The 20,370-nt window shown below is 44.6% G+C and overlaps 1 protein-coding gene across 1 annotated transcript in view; it reads left to right on the forward strand.

The window, feature by feature from the left end:
* The window catches only part of FAM174B (family with sequence similarity 174 member B), a 43,539-nt gene that overhangs the window by 17,693 nt on the left and 5,476 nt on the right, over positions 1-20,370 (forward strand). The window contains exon 2 of the mRNA XM_080913961.1: positions 14,185-14,316. Coding sequence (XP_080770087.1) covers positions 14,185-14,316 — 132 coding nt within the window. The remainder of the gene's footprint in view (positions 1-14,184; positions 14,317-20,370) is intronic.

Genomic DNA, 20,370 nt, shown 5'->3' on the forward strand with positions numbered 1-20,370 from the left:
GGGCTTTGTTCCTGGGAAGTCAGTATCCTGCTAGCAATATTCAGAAGAAGATGTAGAACTCGAAGTTCCTCCTGCACCATGCCTGTCCGCACACTGCCATGTTCCTGCTTTGATGATACTAGACTGAACCTCGGAACCCGTAAGCCAGCCCCAATTAAGTGTTGTCCTTAATAAGACTTGTCTTGGTCATGGTGTCTGTTTACAACAATAAAACTCTAAGTAAGACACCTTCCTAACTATAAATCATAATGTAAATATCTGGTATGCGGATATCTGATGTATGACCCCCTCAAAGGGCACAACCCACAGGCCCTGTATATACCCCATTGGTATAGAGGATCAGGCATGCTTACAAATCACAGGTGGATTGTGTCCCTCAGCAGGGTTATTGACAGGAGTCAGGATAAAAGCTGGGTTTTCTTAATGACCTCAGGAAGAAATGGGGAAAACCTAAGGTCCTATGAAGTAGGTTGGCTTCGAGATCTACCGCCAGAACCCTAGAACTTCCTGGAAAGAAACAGACTCAAGTGAGGAAGTTTGGATTCAGGATGAGCAGCTCACTCACAGCACAAGGATAAAGGCTCAGCCTCAAACCTTCGTCTCTGGAATCCATGGTCTGTTTCTGCCTGCCGTACTCCAAACCGAGCCCACTCGCTATGGCCCAGTGTTGCCTTGCTCTGCCTTGTCGGGAGGGCAAGTCTGGACGGTTTCTTTCCAAGTTGCTCTGCCGGTCTTGGAGCTTGCTCCCCTAGCCTCCTTGTTTGTCTAAATGGGGCCTGCAGGCTCACTGGAAACCTGATTCTGGCCATCTGTTGAAGAGCCCTCTTGGTAAATAAATCCTCAACCTGAGGATGACATTCCAGAGTGGAAGAATTTAAAACATGTATTTACTTTGTAATACATCTCTCTTATCTTTTCATTAATTTTCCTTTATTCTTGAGGATTTTGTACATGTATACAGTGGAATCACATATGTTCCCCATTTCTGCTCTCCAAGTCTCCTCCTATTTCCAACATGCCCTGTCTCATATTCATGTCTTTTTTATTTTTTAAAATAACCTAGTAAGTCTAGCTAGTGCTGTTCCATATGTGCATGGGTGTGGAGCCATCTACTGGAGCATCAGAATCCTATCAGTGTCCATATGTTCAAAGAGAATGGTGTTCCTCCCAGCAACTACCTTCTGCCAGTAGCTCCTTAGTAAGGGTAGGGCCTAGAGTCATCTACCATGTCTATACTGGCTTTTTACCCACTTGATTTTGTGTAGGTGTTGTGCAGGTAGCCACAGCTGCTGTGAGTTCATGAATGTGATGGTAACCTGTGTCCAGAACACAGGATTTTACAGCACCCCTCCCCATTCTCTAGCTCTTACATTCTCTATGTTTCTTCCAAGGTATTCTCTGAGCCTTAGTGGGAGTAGGGTAGGGTTGATACAGATGCCCCACTTAGGACTGAGTACTCAGTATCTTATTCTTAGTACTTTTGACCAGTTATGTATCTCCCTATTGACTACTGCCCACTGTACAAAAAAGCTTCTCTAACCAGGACTGAGAACATCCCAGGTATAGATGGACAGAAATACATGTAATTAGGAGATACTTTGAAAACTTGCCCATTTAGCAAAATAACAATAAAAGGTTCTGCCTAAGGCTCTGGGTTTTCCCTAGTCATAGGCTTTTGGCCAGGTTTATGGTATCAGGCATAATATCTGCCCTGTGGAGTAGGCCTTACAACCAACCTAAAAGTGATGGGTTACATCCACAACAGATAGTGCCACTATCACACCATTGGGCATATCTTGCCTAGCAGGCCACCATTGTAGCAAGCAGGGTCCAACTCTGGGTAAGACAATTGATGCCTTTTCTCCAGCAGCTCCTATAACACAACTGCACTGTGACAGCTAGCCAGCAGGAAGTTTACTGCTGGTTCAAGACTGATTTCTCCATGTTCTTCAGTCAACGTATGTGGTATCTTCAGCAATAGACTCTTACTATGAAGCTATGGTGAGTAATCAAAGGGAAGAGTCTGCATTTTTTTGGTATATCTTTGGGGCCTTCCTGACTAAAATATAACTTAGCTCAAAAGGAGAGAATTAAATGGCTCAAAAACACTTTTTTTTTTTTTTTTTTTTTTTTTTTTACAAATGTCCTACATCTTCAGCTATCAGGTAAAAGTCAGATTAGAACTGCTTTAAGGTGTTACCTGTCTCACTAAGAAAATGCCTTACAGGCTTGTCTTCAGTCCACTCTTAGTGAGGCGGTTTGTCAATTGGGATTCCCTTCTCTCAGATGACTCTAGCTTGTGTCAAATTGACATGAAAACTCTCTGGCTCACCACCTCATCTTAGTCAGAATGAACGACGTTGGTAGTAGGACGTAACTGTAGTGAAGGGGAACTTATATGTGATGTTGGTGGGAAGGAAAATCAGTTCAACTATTCTGGAAATCAGTGTAGAAGTTTCTCATAAAAAACTAGAAACACAACTGGCAATATGACCCAGCAATACCGCTTCTGAGCATATGCCTAGTGGACTTAATGTCCTACTACAGAGACACACATACACGGTCAGTGCTGTGCTGTTCACAGTAGCTATGAAATGGAATCAACCAAGGTATCCATCAATAATAGATGAATGCCTAAGAACAGATGAACGAGTTCATACACATTGGAATAATATTACACAGCTATGACCAGGAAGAAAATTGTGAAAATCTCCGGTAAGTGGATAGACCTGGGGAAAAAAGAAACTATACTGAATGATGTAACTCAGGCCAAGAAAAACAAACACCTCCCCCCCCCTCTTGTATGCAGGTCCCACTTTCAAACGTTGTTATTTGTGTTTAACCTGGAGTACAGGTGGAAGCCGGGAAATGAGGAAGGAGCTTTTGTGGTCGTGCACATTAAGGGAAGGGGATGATAGGTTATAGGTGACAGAGAAGGAGAAAGGAGGAAGACCGAGAGCAGAAAGGCTTAAGTAGGGAGGGCACAGGCAAAACCGCACAGACTTTCTATGCCTGCTACAACTCTGAATAAAGACATGGAGGCACATTTATTATAATAGAGCTTATTCCCAACTAGCTCGTGACTTAATTAACCCGTTTATACTAATCTAAGTTCCACCATGTGGCTCATTAGTTACCCCTCCTGCAGTCCCAACCTGCTTCTTCCTCTGAGTCTGGTTCTTTAGTCTCTCAGGCAGGCCTAACTCCTCTCCACCCTCCAGAGTTTCTGTCTCTCCCCAGAAGTCCTCCTGTCCAGTGATTGGACATTTTTCTCTTTGTTGAACCAATTAGGGAAGGTTTACAAAATATGATGCAGCCGTACGAATACCAAAGCTGATGGCACAGAAATCAGTGTTTGAATAATGCAAAGATAATCTTTACACTATGCATAAAAGGATTACCCCAGTGCACAAGGGTGTGGGAGAAGCCAGGCGTTGGAGAAAGAAGGGGAGAAACATCCAGGATTAAATGATTAAGCATGGGTGGGAGAGGCCACAGGGGGTGAGCAAAGGAACTAATCACTCTGCATGGGTGGACAGTGTTACTCCCAGTATACATGGGTTAATAAAGGAAAATCTCAGTACAAGGGAGAATGGAAGAGTTTAGAATTACCCCTCTGTCTTTCTTGTTGGGGATCAATGTTAAAGGGTTCTAGAGAAGATTCAGTGTATAAATTGCTTGCTGTGCAGAAATGAAGACATGGAGATGTTCAGATCCTGGGCACCTGAATCGAAAGTCTGCTGTGCTGGGCTGTAGCTGTAATCTCAGTTCCGGGATGAGGCAGGGGTGGGTGGAGGCAGGTGGATCCTTGGAGATCACTAACCAGTCAGCCTAGCTAATGGTGAGCTCTGGGCTCAGTGAGAAATCCGTCTAAAAGAATAAAGGGAAAGTGATTGAGAAGGCAAATAATGTTGACCTCTGGTCTCCATGGATGCATACATGTGCCCCACTAGCAGAAACACACAGACACAGAAAATAGGCAGTGAGTTTTGGTTTGAAGGGAAGAGTGACCTCACATTTTATAGGGGATGTGCTTTCTGCTTTCCTCTCAAGACACCGAGCTTGCCAACAGCCCTGTGTTACTGTATGCTTACCTACTGGAAAACCCACACTCGGGTATGCCTGAGTAGAAAAGCCTCAAACTACTGTCACTAAGTGGCTCTTTAGGGTTTTAAAAAGGGTTATAGCAAATGGGAAAATTACACTGATTGTGGAAGCCTTACTATTAAAATATTAAAGAATCTCAAGGTGGCATTTATTATAATGTTGGTTTCAGTTCATTCTGTGCCTTTCTTCTGAGACTCCCTGGCATAAATACTTTAGGTCAAATGGGACCAAAAACCCAGGCAGAACCAGCTCTGTGGAGAGAGCGCTGTAGGGTTCAAAGCAAAGTTAAGACTTGAGTTCATTCCCTCCCTCTCTCCCTCCCTCTCTTCCTCCCTCCTTCCCTCCCTCCCTCCCTTCCTCTCTCCCTTTCTCCCTCCCTCTCTTTCTCCTCAGCCTCTCTTCTGGCAAGTGTTAAGACAGCTTATACACTATCTGTGCCTCAGGGACTAGTGGGTGGGGCACTTAGTGGTTGGCTCTGATTGGTTGTAATTGCTGTGTATTGACTAGCTCACACCCAATCCTGTGTGTCTCCTTTTGGAACTGGAGGTGTGGCTAGACACGGAGGATAGAGAAGCCAAAAGGTGGTTAGCCATGGGTGCCGCCATGTCCTAGGGGAGTCTCACTTCAACAAGAGTTTGTTAGAGGTTTGTCTGGATCCTTGTGAAGTAGGAATGTGTGAATTGTGTTCAGTGATACCTTTCCAGAAACTGAAAGGGGAATAAATAAAGAGGGCTTGGGTACTGAAGTCAAGGGGAGGTGATGGTGTGTGTGTGTGTGTGTGTGTGTGTGTGTGTGTGTGTGTGTGTGGGTGTAGTGCAACTCTTTGGTGGGAGTGGAAGGTGTGTGGAGTGGTGGTTTGGTGAAATCAGTATTGAGGCAGTTTTGACTCTCTGAGACCCCCCTAAGCTGATCCACACTTTTCTTTCTTCATGGCATGTTTCAAACCCCGAGTGGCATGTGCAGAGGAGGCAGCGGTGCAGTTCTGAGGTCTTTGGTCCCTTGACCTTCAAACCCAACCTTACTACCCTATTATCTACAAGTCTGTGGGCAAGGTGACCTCTCTGATCTCAGTTTCATTACCAGGAAGAAAGACCTATAAGTGACATTGCTTTATAGATTATTTAGACGTTGTACCTATGGGTGCTGGGGAGATGGTTTGGTCAGTAAAGCACCTGCCACAAAAGCGCAAGAACCTGCGTTTGGATCTGCAGCAGCCAAGTCAAAAGCTAGGTGTGGGGCTGGAGAGATGGCTCAAGAGTTAAGAATACTAGATGCTCTTCCAGAGGACTGGGATTCAATGCCAACATCCACACAGCACATCAAAGCTATATATATGTAACTACTTCCAGGGAACGCAGCACTCTCCTCTCCACAGGCATCAGGCATGCACATGGTGCACAGACAAATATGTAGACAAATCACCCAAATACAGAAAATGATATGATAGTAACAGAAAAGCTAGTTGTAGAGTTGATTGGATCCCTGGCCAACCGATGTAGCCAATCAGTGAGCTCCAGGTTGTATGGAGGGAGGTAGAAGAAGATAAAACACAAATGCTACACACACTGTCTACTTACCCACATACATGTGAGTGCATACCATACACACACACACACATGCAAGGAGAAGAAGTTGTAAGTATGAACACACTTGTGAGTTGCTTAGTATCATTGGCCACAAGTACAGCTCCTAGGCCTACTGCATCCAAGTTTCTCATGTCCAGGCTGTCTGCACCCAGGACAGTTAGACTCCAGAGTCTGAAGGTCTGAGAAGCACCGATCGGTTCTATTTCTCAAATTTCCTGCTTCTGCCTGGTGCACAGCTGATAAAGGCCCCTTTGGAAGAAGTGACTCCCGCTCCCTGCCCACTGCAGGGTCCCTCCTGTTGTTGGATGGCCTTTTCGAGGCATGACGTGATGTGAGCTCTGCTCAATCGCCCAAGTGTTTCAGCTTTTCATAGGTCTCAGCTCTGTCTGATTAACATGTCTGATGACCAAACAGCAAGGCTTGGGCTTCCCTGGCAAAGGGTGTTCTGTGTCAGAGGGTTGATTGTCTTGAAATGCAGTTTCTCTGGCTCACAATGTCAGAGCTGGTGTTTGAAGTACACATGAGGACCCTTACTGATGGCCCTCCCTCCCTCCCTCCCTCCCTCCCTCCCTCCCTCCCTTCCTCCCTCCCTCCCTTCCTCCCTCCTTCCCTCCCTCCCTTCCTCCCTCCCTCCTTCCTTCCTTTCCTCCCTATCCCCCTCTCTCTCCCTCTCCCTCCATCTCTCTCCCTTTCTCCTCTCCCTCCTTCTCTCCTCCCTTTCCTCCTCTCCCTCTCTCTCCCCCCAGTGTGTGTGTGTGTGTGTGTGTGTGTGTGTGTGTGTAAGAGAGAGGTGCATCATGTACTTATAGGAAGTTGCTCATTAAGATCTGATGATATAGGTTCTCAGTCTTTTAAAAAGAAAACCAACTTTTTATTGATTCTTTGTGAATTTCACATCCTACACCCCAATCCCAGGCTTCTCCCTGTCCCTTCCATATTCACCCTTCAGTCTCCACCACAAAACAAAACAAAAGCATCTTGCCATGGAAGCTGGAGTGCTTGACACTGTGTCCCGCAGTATGTATGCCCTTTGTCCGCACAGCTTTACTTGCTCATTCTCATTGCAATGAGTCATTGGTCTGTTTCAAGGCCTGGCTTCTGCTACACTACCAATATTGGATCCTCACCAGGACTCCTCTCAGTTATCCTGATGTTGCCCACTGTCATGGAGATCCTGCAGCCTTGGATCTGTAGGACTGGCCCCTTCACATGATCTGACAGTTCATAGATGTTGGGGTGGGCCAACTCAAATGCCTGAGCTGAGCCTGGGTGATAGTGGAGTTAGTCAAGCCCACCAGCTCTCCCACACCTAAGCCACTGGGGCCAGCTCTCCTGAGTGCCAGTGAGGGGTAGGGCCACCTCAGTTCAGGCCTCAGACAGCCACATGGTCCCCAAATTAGCCCAGACCAATGGATGTCTGAATGGCCTTTGGTAGTAACTTGGGCCATGGATATCGACACAGACCCCTGCAGCACAGGCCCAGATAGTGCCATGACCTCAGGTGCCAGGGCAGGCTGCTCATGCCTCAGCACTTTCGAATCCCCACTTTGTTTCTCTTCATAGTACACCAATCTTTCTCGCCTCTCTCTCCACTGTATACTTGCTCACTGGAGTGGCTCCCAGCCCATATGGGGAGGCAGACCTCTTGATTTATGTGTGTTGGTGTTTTGGCTGTATTTATTTCTATGTGAGGGTATCAGTCGCCCTGGCACTGAAGTTACAGACAGTTGGGAGCTACTTTGTGGGTGCTGGGAATGGAACCCAGGTCCCCTGTAAGAGCAGCCAGTGCTCTTAACCACTGAGCAGTCTTTCTAGTCCCTGGGTTCTGGTCCAAATGCAGACATACTTAAGTAGGAGGAGCAGCCATTGCTTGATTATGACTCCAAAGAGAGTATATTGGGCAGGGTGGGGCACTACACACCCATGAGGTGGAGGCAGGGGAATCTGAGCAAAGTCTGGATAAGACTCCTGCAGAAACCAAAAATAACAAACCAAACGAAGAGCTCCCAACCAACAAACCAATGTATAGGGGTAAGGCAACTTCTCTTCCTCGAGGGGAAGTCAGAACCTGAGTGGATGAGGCCCACCCACACTGGGGAGGCTTTATTTACCTACTTCAGATGTTAAATCCATTCAGAAACACTCAGACTAATGTGTGACCATGTGTGTCTGGGTGTCCATAACCCCACCATTTTACACATAATGTTCCTGTTCCCTCCTCACTATCATCTTGGGACTCATGATTCTTTTTTTTTTTTCTTAAAATTTTATTTATTATATATAAGTACACTGTAGTTGTCTTCAGATACACCAGAAGAGGGCATCAGATTCCATTACAGATGGTTGTGAGCTACCATATGGTTGTGGGATTTGAACTCAGGACCTCTGGAAGAGCAGTCAGTGCTCTTAACCACTGAGTCATCTCTCCAGCAATCATGCTTCTTTTCTGAGTTTGCGTCGCTGAGAATGCTGGTGTTAAAGCATCACAGGGTCATGGAGGTGTTGAGGTTGGTGATGCTTTCCTAAATTTTTCTTGTGTAAATATATTTTAGCCTAGTAGGCTAATTTTCACAACATAAACAGTTGTGAAGGAGGAAAGCAAGTTTAATCAGTTGAGGACGAGCAGACAGAATACAAAGCCTTTGCCCCAGTCTTGCTCCAGCGTCGATAACAAATGATTCCGCCACATTTCACGTGCACACAGAAGTTTTTAGATCAGATTTTGTACTTTGCAGAGTTCATGATACAGAACAAGATAGGTAGAGCTGTGACGTCTTAGCTCAAAGCCATCTGGGTATGGCTGTCATGAGCACATACAGGTATTTTTCTCAAGTCCTCAGGTTTGGGGACATTGTCTTTTCTAAGCACTTCAGATACTTCTTTAGCGCAGGCCCACGTCACAGTGAACAAACAGGAAAAGGAGCTTCACTGATTTTCAAAGCCGAGTGCACCCAAACATCTGTGAACCAGCAAGGGGGAGATGGCAGGTTGGCTTCCCGAGAAAGGTGTGTGGGTCTGCGTGGACTGACTTAGACCTTCACCCCAAGGGCTTGGGGGAAGGGTGGCCTCCCTTGTGAGTTGGTCTTGGGTGGCTTGTGGCATTTGGGACCTTTGCTGAACTTAAGTTTCCCAGTCTGGAACAAGAGCGGGAGCAGGCATGGGTAAAGAATCATTTAGAACAGGATGTGAAGATTGCCTTTCTTTCCTTTTCTCTTTTTTTCCCCTTACAACTTTATTTAAAAAAAAAAAAAAAAAACAGAGATACATGTACATATTATTAAAAGCATTTTAGCATAAAACTATATGAATATATTTTTATCAGTACTTGATTTTTTTTAAAGGTTTGATAGTATGCACTGAAATCTTACTATTTGTAATGATCATAAAGTACATGTAGAACAAAGCATAACGTGGAAATAGTCAAAGTTTTCTTGGTGTGTAAAGATTAAACATAATGATTTTTAAATACCAAAAATTGCCACAAGGTTATCTTATTAGCTCTTGAGTTATTAATGATTTAAGGTCTATCTGTACCCCACTCTGAGAGGGTGCTATACACTTTTTTTTTTTTTTTGTAAGAAGGACTGAAGCTTCCACTTTTTGGCTTTCCTTTTTTTTGAGCTTCGTATGGTCTGTGAGTTGTTTCTTGGGTATTCAGAGCTTTCTGAGGCTAGTATCCAATTATCAGTGACTGCATATTATGTCTGTTCTTTTGTGACTGGGTTATCTCACTCAGGATGATATTCTCTAGATACATCCATTTTCCTAGGAATTTCATAAAGTCATTGTTTCTAATAGCTGAGTAGTACTCCACTGTGTAAATATACCACAACTTCTGTATCCATTCATCCACTGAAGGACATTTGTTTTCTTTCCAGCTTCTGGCTATTATAAATAAGGCTGCTATGAATATGGTGGAGTATCTTTGGAGTATATATGCCCAGGAGTGAAATAACTGGGTCCTCAGGTAGTACTATGTCCAATTTTCTGAGGAACCACCAGACTGATTTCCAGAGTGGTTGTACCAGCTTACAACCCCACCAGCAGTGGAGGAATGTTCCTCTTTCTCTGCATCCTCGCCAGCATCTACTGTCCTCTGAGTTTTGTATCTTAGCTATTCTGACTGGTGTGAGGTGGAATCTCAGGGCTGTTTTGATTTGCATTTCCCAGATGACTAGGGATGGATTGTCTTCCTTTTCATCAGGGAAGGTGGAGAGATAAGAGCTCCGTTTGAGATAAGGTGCTGACATGGTTAACACTTTTGTTCTGAACAGAGCATGCTTCCTGTCACTGGTATGATTCATGTGATATGGGGACACAAAGCTCACTAAGGGTACTTGGTATTAAATACTGTTAAGTACGTAGTAGTACTTAACACTGTTAAGTACTAGTAAGGTTGTTAATGTGGTTGTATAAACACCCGTTAGTGTTTACGTTTTTTTTTTTTTTTTTTCAACTAAACTAAACTACTTAGGGTCAGCCCTGTTGTACCTTTGAGTAATTCTCTACCTGTGGGTCATGGCTCCAAAGTGACCCTTTCACAGGGGTCAGGTTGTATATCAGGCATCCTGCAATCAGATATTTATATTATGGTTCACAACACTAGCAAATTACAGTTATGAAGTACTGATGGAAATTGTATGGTTGAGGGTCACCACAACATGGGACACTGTGTTAATGGGTGATCACCTCAGAGGGAGGTTAGAGTCTTCCCTTGTGCCTGGCTGTCTTGATGGAGGTGCTTCTGATCAGGTAGGCTCTTCCTACCTCCTCCTACTTTTGAGTTAAGGTCGTAGGTAGTATAGGCTAACCTTTAATTTGTGTAGCCGAGGCTGGCCTGGAAATCCTGATCCATCTGCCTCTGCCTCTCGAGAGTCGGGATTACAAGGTGTGTAGCACTGTACCTGGCTGGAGCAGCCTTTTTTTGTAGGCTGTCATCATGATAACCCATCTGCTTTGAATACCTTGAAGAAATTGCAATCTAGCTGCAAGGAAGAAGCTGCTGAAGCCACAGAACTCTGGGTCTGGAGGCCTTCCTTCTGCCGAGACCATTCTGGGCAATGTGCTTCATGGTTGAAGACTCAGCCCAGGCAGGACAATTCTGGACGGCCTCTGGATTCTGATGCTCACCTTGCAGCTACTCTCAACTCGGCTAAGAGGGAAAAGCTCCCCCCATATCCTGATTCATCCAGACGTCTACAATTCCTGTGATGCAAAGCTTATGATTAGTTTCTGAGGTCTGTGATCAGTAAGTAATACATAAAGACCAATTGGCGGAGTTAGAATCTGTGTACAAACATGCCATACTTTTCTTCTGGCTGTATAAGCAGGCTATTTTTCACTGTTTTGGGGAGCTAGTTTAGGATTTTGCTCCTGTATGCCCCCATCATATTAGGACATTAGGCTTCTCTCAAATGGTCTTTTATTAACTATCTGTAATATATGTCATGGCTAGAATGGGCTGGGCTGGTTTAACCTACTTATCCAGAGGCAGCAAGAAGGCAGTTGTGAAAAATCAGAGGCTGGCCTGGGACCGACACTGTAGAGAGCTGAGGCTCCTGAAGGTGAGAGGAAATGAAACCCAAAAACTCCATTTTCCTGTAGAACTGTCCAGGGTTAAAATCTGAAGGTCCCATCATTCCTCTGGAGTGGTAATAGGAGCAGCTGGATACCAAGCAGCTGCCAATCAATGCTCAGAGCACACGCACCTATCTGTAAGTCTACATGACCGAGCCATACATCTCTAGTTCTATGGGGTTAGAGCTACAAGCTAGTGGGTTTGCAAGCCAAGCCTACAAACCTCTGATACTCAAAGTGTTATTTGTGGCAAGGTGGCTGGTTGTGTCCCTTTGGTTAGGTGTCTTGCTACCCGGCTTGACATCTGTACCATTCATTCTTCATCCTAGTTTTGAGATCTAGGTAGCCCCACAGCTGTGTTTGTGAGCATACCAGTGAGGACAGCTGGGAGGAAAAATAACTCTGTAACAAGGATTCAGATTTTGTTGCTGGGGTTTTATTTGCCATGGTCTCCCCTCTGTCTGTGCTGTTGCAAGGCTTCTTGGGAGGAGGAGACGTGGAATCCAGATAGGGGCTCGACAACACACCAAAGCTATGATCTTATGGAAGTCTACCTTGGTGACCGGTGAGTTATTTAGAGACACAGATATCTTAGAGGCAGCTTGTCTTTGTTAAGGTTGCCATTGCTGCGAAGAGACATCATGACCATGGTAGCTCTCATACAGGAAAACATGTCATTGGGGCTGGCTTTCAGTGTCAGAGGTTTAGCCCATCATCATCATGGTGGAAACACGGCATGTGTAAACAGACATGGTGCTGGAGAAAGAGCTGAGAGTTCTACTTCTAGATCCGAAGGCAGAAGGAGAGACCGTGTGCCACACTAGGTGTAGATTGAGCATGAAAGTCCTTAAAGCCCCACCCCACAGTGACATATTTCCTTCGACAAGGCCACACCTACTCCAATAAGACCACACCTCCTAATAGACCAACCCCTATGGCCAAGCATTCAAACACATTCACCTTTGGTGGCCAAACCTACCCAAATCACCACACAGCTGCACCACTGAACGGTCTATTTCACTGTGCACATCTGGTGCTCCCTACAGCTTGTAAGCATCAACTCCACAGAAGTCCCCCCTGCCTCCAGCAACTGTTCAGTGCTTGTGTAATTTTGGGAGGGAGCCTCTGGAGTCTTTTAACTCTCTTGCAGCTTGTGGGTTTTCTGAGCCTTCCTCTTCTCCCTGAGAAATGCTTCAGTCTAGAGAAATCAGCTTCACACCTCAAAGGCCTGGGAGAGCAGGTGCTATAGATCATACAGGCTGATTTATGCCAGAGACACGGAGCTAACATTTGGTATGTAAATGACATGACAGTTTGGGGAACCATGTTTCTGGTAGTTGATAGTAGGTAAGCCAGGAGCATGTTGCTGTTCGCAAGACAGTTTGGAGGACATAAAAGTGAGGTTGTTTTGATGCTTCATGAGAACGCGACACAGTTTCTCATGGTAAGAGGTAAAAAGACCTACCGCAGTCTTTGACAAGTGGTCTCAGAAACGGCTTGCCATCTGCAGGAAGGCTCTTCAGTGTCCCACTTAGGATGCTTTGGATTGGCTGTTTTTTTTCATAGAGAGTGTCCAGGTTTTTTCAGAGGAGCTGGCAGAGGACATAAACAATTGGGACCAGATCTAGGATCACGGAGGGACAGGCTTAGGGAGCATCAGTGGTCATCAGCAGAAGCCTTTCCCTGTGACATTGTGTGTTTTCCAGACACCCCCTGAGAAGTGTTACAGTCCCCATACAAGAAGCCATATGTTAGGGGCTTGTTTCTGCTCATTTCCCGTGGCCCACAGTGTCCCTCTGCCATGTTGTAGGTAACAAGCATAGTGTTCTAATCCGCACCATAGAGACAATACCGATTGCTTTTCACAAGTCCTGATCTTAGGGGAGAGAGAGAGAGAGAGAGAGAGAGAGAGAGAGAGAGGGGGGGGGGGGGCTAGAGCATGTGTGACTTTTGTAGTTGTTGCTATCAGCTCAATATGACTTCTGCCAAGAGCCTCCTGTCTCCAGGCTTATCAATGGCATCAGCAACCTCAGCGATCACCCCTCACCTTCAAGGAGGACCACTCCTATCCCGCTTTACCTATGAAGAGACTGAAGGAACCTCACTTAAGTGGAACTTGGCTGGACTTTGATCCAGATCCCACAAGGCAGCCCTTGTACCTCCAACCAGGCTGCCCTTATCTTTTTATCAGGCATTGTTTGCAGGCTTTTATCTTACCCGGCTGCTGCATTTGTGTATTCTCTCTCAGTTAGTGAGTTGTTGGTGCTCACGTGGCTCTGCTTTGAGAAGATGGGGAGGATTAGGAAGTTGATAACTCACTCAGTCCTGTGGCTACCTGGGGTTCCCATCCATATGTATGTATGCATGCATGTATGTATGTATGTATCTGTGGAGTATGTGTGAGCACATGTGTGTGTGTGTGTGTGTGTGTGTGTGTGCATGTGTGTGTGCTTGCATGAGTGTCTTTTGTGGGTTTTTCCTTGATTGCTTTCTGGTTTATGAAGCAGGGTTTATTGCTGATCTGGAAGCTTGCCTGTTTACATAATCTAGCTGGCCATCTTGCTCCAGGGATCCCCTGTCTACTTCCTGAGTGTTACAATTACAGAAGAGCCGTTATACCCATCTAGCATTGGATCTCTCTCTTGGGGCTGAGGATAAGTGCTAGAGACTCAAACTCCAGTCTTCCTGCTTGCACAAATGCTTTACCCTGAGTTATCTCTTCAGCCTTCAGCTTCTGGGTACCAAGTCTCCCAGGTACAGCTGCAGCATCTTGGCTGGAGGTGGCAGCAAACTTTGTCTCCAGATGTCAGGAAGTGAGCTTAACTTGGTTCAAGCTGCTCTACCTGTAGGGAGGCTTGGCCTCATCAGCATTTCTCCCAGGCATGGTCTCATGAATGTGCTTCTCCTCCTCTAGGTTGGGAAAGAGGTTGAAGAAGACCCGCAAGTATGACATCATCACCACCCCTGCTGAACGTGTGGAAATGGCCCCACTGAATGAGGAGGAGGATGAAGATGAAGACTCTGCAGTATTTGACATCAGATATAGGTGTGCTGGGAACAGAGGCTTTCTCCTGGGCTGAGTGGTAGAATAGTTTGGCCACAGCTCTTGTTCTCTTGTTCCTATCATGGTGGGACCTGTTGCCATCATTGCCATGGTAGCAGCACTCAAAAATCCAGAAGAACAGGGCTGATGGGTAAATGCTTATTTGGGGGTGGTGGGAAAGAAAAAGAAAAAAACAGCTCACACTATTTTGGTTGTTTTATGTCATATTAGCTTTAGAAACAGAGTTTGTTAATCCTTTACATTTAAAGTTTATTCACTTTGTGTGTGTGTGTGTGTGTGTGTGTGTGTGTGTGTGTGTGTGTGTGAGAGAGAGAGAGAGAGAGAGAGAGAGAGAGAGAGAGAGAGAGAGAGAGAGATTTCTCTGTGTAGCCCTGGCTGTACTGGAGTTTGCATTGTAGACCAGGCTGGCCTTGAACTCAGAGATCTTCCTGCCTCTGCCTCCCAGGTGCTGGGATTTAAGGTGTGTGCCACCATACCTGGCACACTTGATTTTATAAAGAACAACCACACACTGAAGCTGGTTGACTCTGGATAACACAGGTAGAAGGAAATCTATGACCTGTATTTTGTTAAGGAAAGAGTGAAATCAACTAGCAATACTCAGTTATACCACAAAATAAAACATATACGGCATTATTAGTGATTGTGCTTTCTACTTCAAAATGTGTATAGGTGTGTGTGTGTGTGTGTGTGTGTGTGTGTGAATAGTACATGAGCATAGAGGTAAGAGAATGATTTTTTAGAGTTTTTCTCCATATATCTTGCATGAGTTTTATGGGTCAAACTCAGGTCACCAGGCTTTCATAACAAGCTCCTCTATCAGGCAATTCTTGCAGTTCTCACATTTTTTATTTATTATTTTTGTTTGTTTGTTTGTTTGAGGCAAGGTCTCATAACCTGAGCTGGCCAGGAACTTTCTGTGTACTAACTCATGGTGCTTCTTGTGCCTCAGTTTCCCAAGTGTTGGAATTACACAAGTGTACCACCACACTGTGCTTCCAAGATTTCATTATTATTCACAATAAAAAGGGTCTGTGTCCTCCAACATGCGTGTGGTACATTATGCAACACAGAATCTTTTTTTAAAAAGTATTTCTTTATTTTAGGTATATGAGTACATTGTAGAATTATTTATTTATTTTATGTATGTGAGTACACTGTAGCTATCCTCAGACACACCAGAAGAGGGCATCAGATCCCATCACAGATGGCTGTGAGCCACTATGTGGCCGCTGGGATTCGAACTCAGGACCTCTGGAAGAACAGTCGGTACTCTCAATCTCTGAGCCATCTCTCCAGCCTGCAACACAGAATCTTAATGGACTAGATTAGTTGTATTACTGATGTGTGTATGCGTGTGTGTGTGTGTGTGTGTGTGTGTGTGTGTATTGATTGCCTCCTTCTACCATGTGGATTCTGGGAATCAGACTCAGTTTGTCAAGGGTTGTCAGCAAGTGCCTGTTTCGACCGAGCCATCTTGCCAGCTCCTGTACGATTTTGATTCAGAGCCACTATTACAATCTTCATACTAGGTGTGGTCATTACTGTTGATGGTTAACTGCACAAGATCCACAATCATCTAGGACACAAATCTCTTATCCAGTCTGAGATTCTAGATTGGGTTACAAGAGAAGACCTTCCATAAATGTGCTCAGCATCATCCCTTGGGCAAGGGATACTGCACTGGATAAAAAGGAGAAAGTGAGCTGCATACCGGCGCTCACCTCTCTGCTTCCTTCCTGTTGCAGTGCTGTCTCTGCCATGATGGACTGTACCTCCAAACTGTCAATCACAGCGACTCTTTCTTCCTTAGGTCACTGTCTCAGTTAGGGCTATTACTGTGATAAAACCACCTGGAGGAGGAAAGGGTTTCTTTAATTTCACAGTGTGTGGTTCATTATGTAGGGAAGCTGGGGCATGGACGGAAGCAGAAATAATGGAGGGATGCTGCTTAGTGGCTTGCTCTTATATGGTTTGCTTAGTCTGCTTTCTTATCGAACCCAAGACCACCAGCCCAGAGTCCACACTTTCTGCAGTGAGCTGGGCCCTACTGTATCAATCATCAATAACCATTCAGGTGGATGTGCCACAGGCTTGCCCAAAGGCCAGTCTGGTGTGGGCATTTCCTCATCTGATAGTTCCCTCTTCCCAAATGACTCTAGCTTGTGTCAAGGTGACATAACACTAGCCAGCATAATTGCTCTTGCTAAGTATTTTCTTGTTATCACAATTAAGAGAAAGTAATTCATATGCTGGGTGACCAAATTAATTCTGTGAGAGACATGGTAGGATGGTCTGTTTTTTTCTGTTTTATTTGTAATTAAATAAGAGTCCCCAGTCTGGGTGAGAAAGCCCAGGCTTGTTGTTCTAACATTCAGGAGGTGGTGGGGTTTTTTTTTTCCTTTTCTTTTTTCTTTTCTTCTTCTTCCTCTTCCTCTTCCTCTCTCTCTCCCTCCCTCCCTCCTTCCTTCTCTCTCTCTCTTTCTTTTTTTAAGCTCTGTCTGGAACATAAGATGAGAAGGGGGTGTGCTCTCTGAAGGCCGGGATGCCAGCGTAATGTAGTCTAAAAAGACTTCCACACTTGTCTCAGTTCTTCAAACTAGAGCACATTTCCTTTTTGGGCCGATTGTCAGTCCTGGATCGGCACAGTTGCAAGCCCCGAGAGCAACGGATAAAGTGAGCCACTGGGGAGCTTTCCAAGCACTAGAAATACTTCTGGTTTCTGAAAGGCCAAGTTCCCTCCATGGCCTGATACAAGAGTGAGAATCAAGGGTGGGAGAAACCAGGAACCCATGTAGTGGCATTTCAGAGGCACCCCCTACATACACACACCATGTCTGGCACAGCAGTGGCTCAGGGCCCCTTGGCACTGGTATAGGATCTGGGTTTGCTCCCTGTAGTCCTCCATTTCTTCTATTCTAGGCGGAAACTCAGGACCCAGGAAATCTACTTGTATCAATGTCGTACTCTAAGCTGTTGTGAGCCTTAGTTCCACAGGCCAGGTCTTTTTGCTGAGTGACTGCTCTTCGGCAGGCCTGGCTTGTCTTTGTTGTCACTATGGGGATAACTTTAAAGCCAGCTTCCTATATAAACTGTGGTCACTTTGTGACCTTATCACTGGTAGCCTTGTTATATTTAAACATTACTTGTATAGGTGTGTGCACATGTATGTGTGTGTATGAGCATGTATGTATACATGCTTTGGCATGTGAGTGGAGGTGGTTTGGCAACTTGAAGGGGTCAGCGCTCTAACTCTATATGTGGGTCTGTTAGGTTTGAATGAGCATGGCCCTCATGAGTTCATATCTGTGAATAATTGGTCCCCAGTTGGTGGGACTGTTTGGGAAGGTTGAGGACGTGTGGCCTTGCTGGAGGAGGTATGTCACTGGGGGTCAGCTTTGAGATCACCAGGCCCAGTCTGATTCTTCCTATCTCTGTTTATGGATCAGAAGGGATGGTGGCAGCCTTGTCTTAACTTCTGGTCAATATCTGACCACTGAATGGAGTTTGCTGGTGGGTTTTGCTGTATGGAGTTTTCTTCTATCTCTGAATGTTATCTTTGCACTTTATTTCTTTCTCTAGCTCTGTTAGGCAGGGCATACCTTCTCTTTAACCTATTAAGGTGGTAAATTATTACATTTCTAATATATAATAAGTTCAGGATTCTGGGGAGTGAGGCAGCTTGGTCACGTGTTATCTTTCTGTGTGCACTGCATTGTCCAAGGCTTTCTTTCTCTCTAGGGAGTGGTGACTGGCCTTTTGTTTTTCTGTCTCATTATTAGTCTGTCAGGCTCTGTTAAAAGTTATGCTGGCCTCATAAAATGAGTAGGGCATGCTTCCTTATTTTTCCTTCTCTGGACTAGTTTGGATCAGATGGGAATCATTTGTTTTCTAAGTGTTTAGTAGAGCATATCAAAAAACTGGCTGGCCCTGAGCAGTCTGTGTAGAGTTTTTAGGATCAGTGACATTCATTTCCTTGAATAGTTCTTAGAATATTCAGTCTTCATTTCTTCCTGGGTCAGTTTTAGTCAGAAGTAGTTTTGGGGCATTTTGTCTATTCCCTTTAAAGTTTACAAACCTGTTGTGTAGTTGTTCCCAACATTCTTCTTTAATCTTGTAAACATTTGTAATGAGTAGCTATGGTCTTTCTTTTCTTCTTTGAAAGACAGGGTCTTTGTATAGTCTTCACTGACCTGGAACTTATGTAGACTAGGGTGGCCTTGAGCTCACAGAGACCTACCTGTCTCTTCCTCCCAAATGCTGGATTACTCTATCCCTTGCTGTATGCCACCATGCCTCCCTCTCTTGTATGTATATATTTTTTACTGATTTCATTTGATCCATTTTATTTACATTTCAAATGTTATCCTCTTTCCTGGGTTCCCCTCCATATCCCCTATCCCTTCCCCCTGCTTCTATGAGTGTTTAACACCCAACCCCTCCTTCCTCCCTGCCCTGACATTCCCTCTACTGGGGGAATCAAGCCCTGGCAGGACAAAGGACTTCTCTTCCCATTGATGCCCAACAAGACCATCCTCTGCTACATGTGTAGCTGGAGCCATGGGTCCATCCATGTGTACTCTCTGGATAGTGGTTTAATCCCTGGGAGCTCTGGTTGGTATTGTTGCTCTTGTGCAAAGTCTAATTTGTTTGATATTAGAATAGCTACTACAGCTTATTTCCTGGGACCATTTGCTTGGAAGGTTTTTCTCCCAGCCTTTTACTCTGAGGCAGTGTCTGTCTTTGTCTCTGAGATGAGTATCTTGTATACAGCAAAATGCTGGATCCTGTTTACATATCTAGTCTAATAGTCTATGTCTTTTTATTGGGGGTATTGAGTCCACTGATGTTAAGAGAAATTATGGAATAGTTATTGTTGTTTCCTGTTATTTTTGTTATTAGAGGTAGACTTACGTTTGTGTGCTTTTATTCTTTTGGTTTCCTTTTGTGATTATTTTTGTTTCTTTTCCTTGGGTGTAGTTTCCTTCCTTGTGTTGGATTTTTCCATCTATCATCCTTTGTAGGGCTGGATCTGTGGACAGACATTGTGTAAATTTGGTTTTGTCCTGGAATATCTTGGTTTTCCCATCTATGGTGATTGAGAGTTTTGCTGGATATAGTAACCTGGGCTGTCATTTGTGTTCTCTTAGGGTCTGTATGATGTCTCTTCAGGATCTTCTAGTTTTCATAGTCTCTGTTGAGAATCTGGTGTAATTCTGATTGGTCTGCCTTTATATGTTACTTTTCCTTTTTCCCTTACAGCTTTTAGAATTCTTTCTTTGTTTCAAATATTCGGTGTTCTGACTAATATGTGTCAGGAGGAGTTTCTTTTCTGGTCCACTCTATTTGGAGTTCTGTAGGCTTCTTGTATGTTCGGGGTCTTCTCGTTCTTAAGGATAGGGTAATTTTCTTCTATGATTTTGTTGAAGATATTTACTGTGCCTTTTAGTTAATATTCTTCACCCTCTTCTACACCAGTTATCCTCAGGTTTGTCTTCTCATTGTGTCCTGGATCTCCTGGACATTTTGGGTTAGGAGCTTTTTGGCTTTTGCATCTTCTCTGACTGTTTTGTCTATGTTTTCTATGCTGTCTTCGGCCCCTGAGATTCTCTCTTCCATCTCTTTTAGTCTGTTGGAGATGCTTGCATCTGTGACTCTTGATTTCTTTTTTAGGTTTTCTATCTCTAGGGTTGTCTCTATTTGTGTTTTCTTTATTATTTCTATTTCCATTTTCAACTCCTTTATCTGTTTGGTTGTGTTTTCCTGTAGTTCTTTAAGTGATTTCACCTGGTTCTCCTGTAATTGTTTAAGGGAGTCATTTATGCTTCTCAAAGATCTCAGTTATCATCATGAAGTATGATTTCAAGTCTGAGTCTTTTTTTGCTGGAGTGTTTGGCAATCCTTTGCTTGCTGTGGTGGGAGAGCTGGGTTCTAATGTTGCCAGGTTGTCTTGGTTTCCATTGCTTTGGTTCTTTCATTTTCCTCTTGCCATCCTGTTGTCTGTGATTATAGGTGATCTGGTTGTCTCTGACTGGA

The sequence above is a fragment of the Micromys minutus genome (assembly GCF_963924665.1).
Source record: "Micromys minutus genome assembly, chromosome: 3".
Lineage (NCBI taxonomy): Eukaryota > Metazoa > Chordata > Mammalia > Rodentia > Muridae > Micromys > Micromys minutus.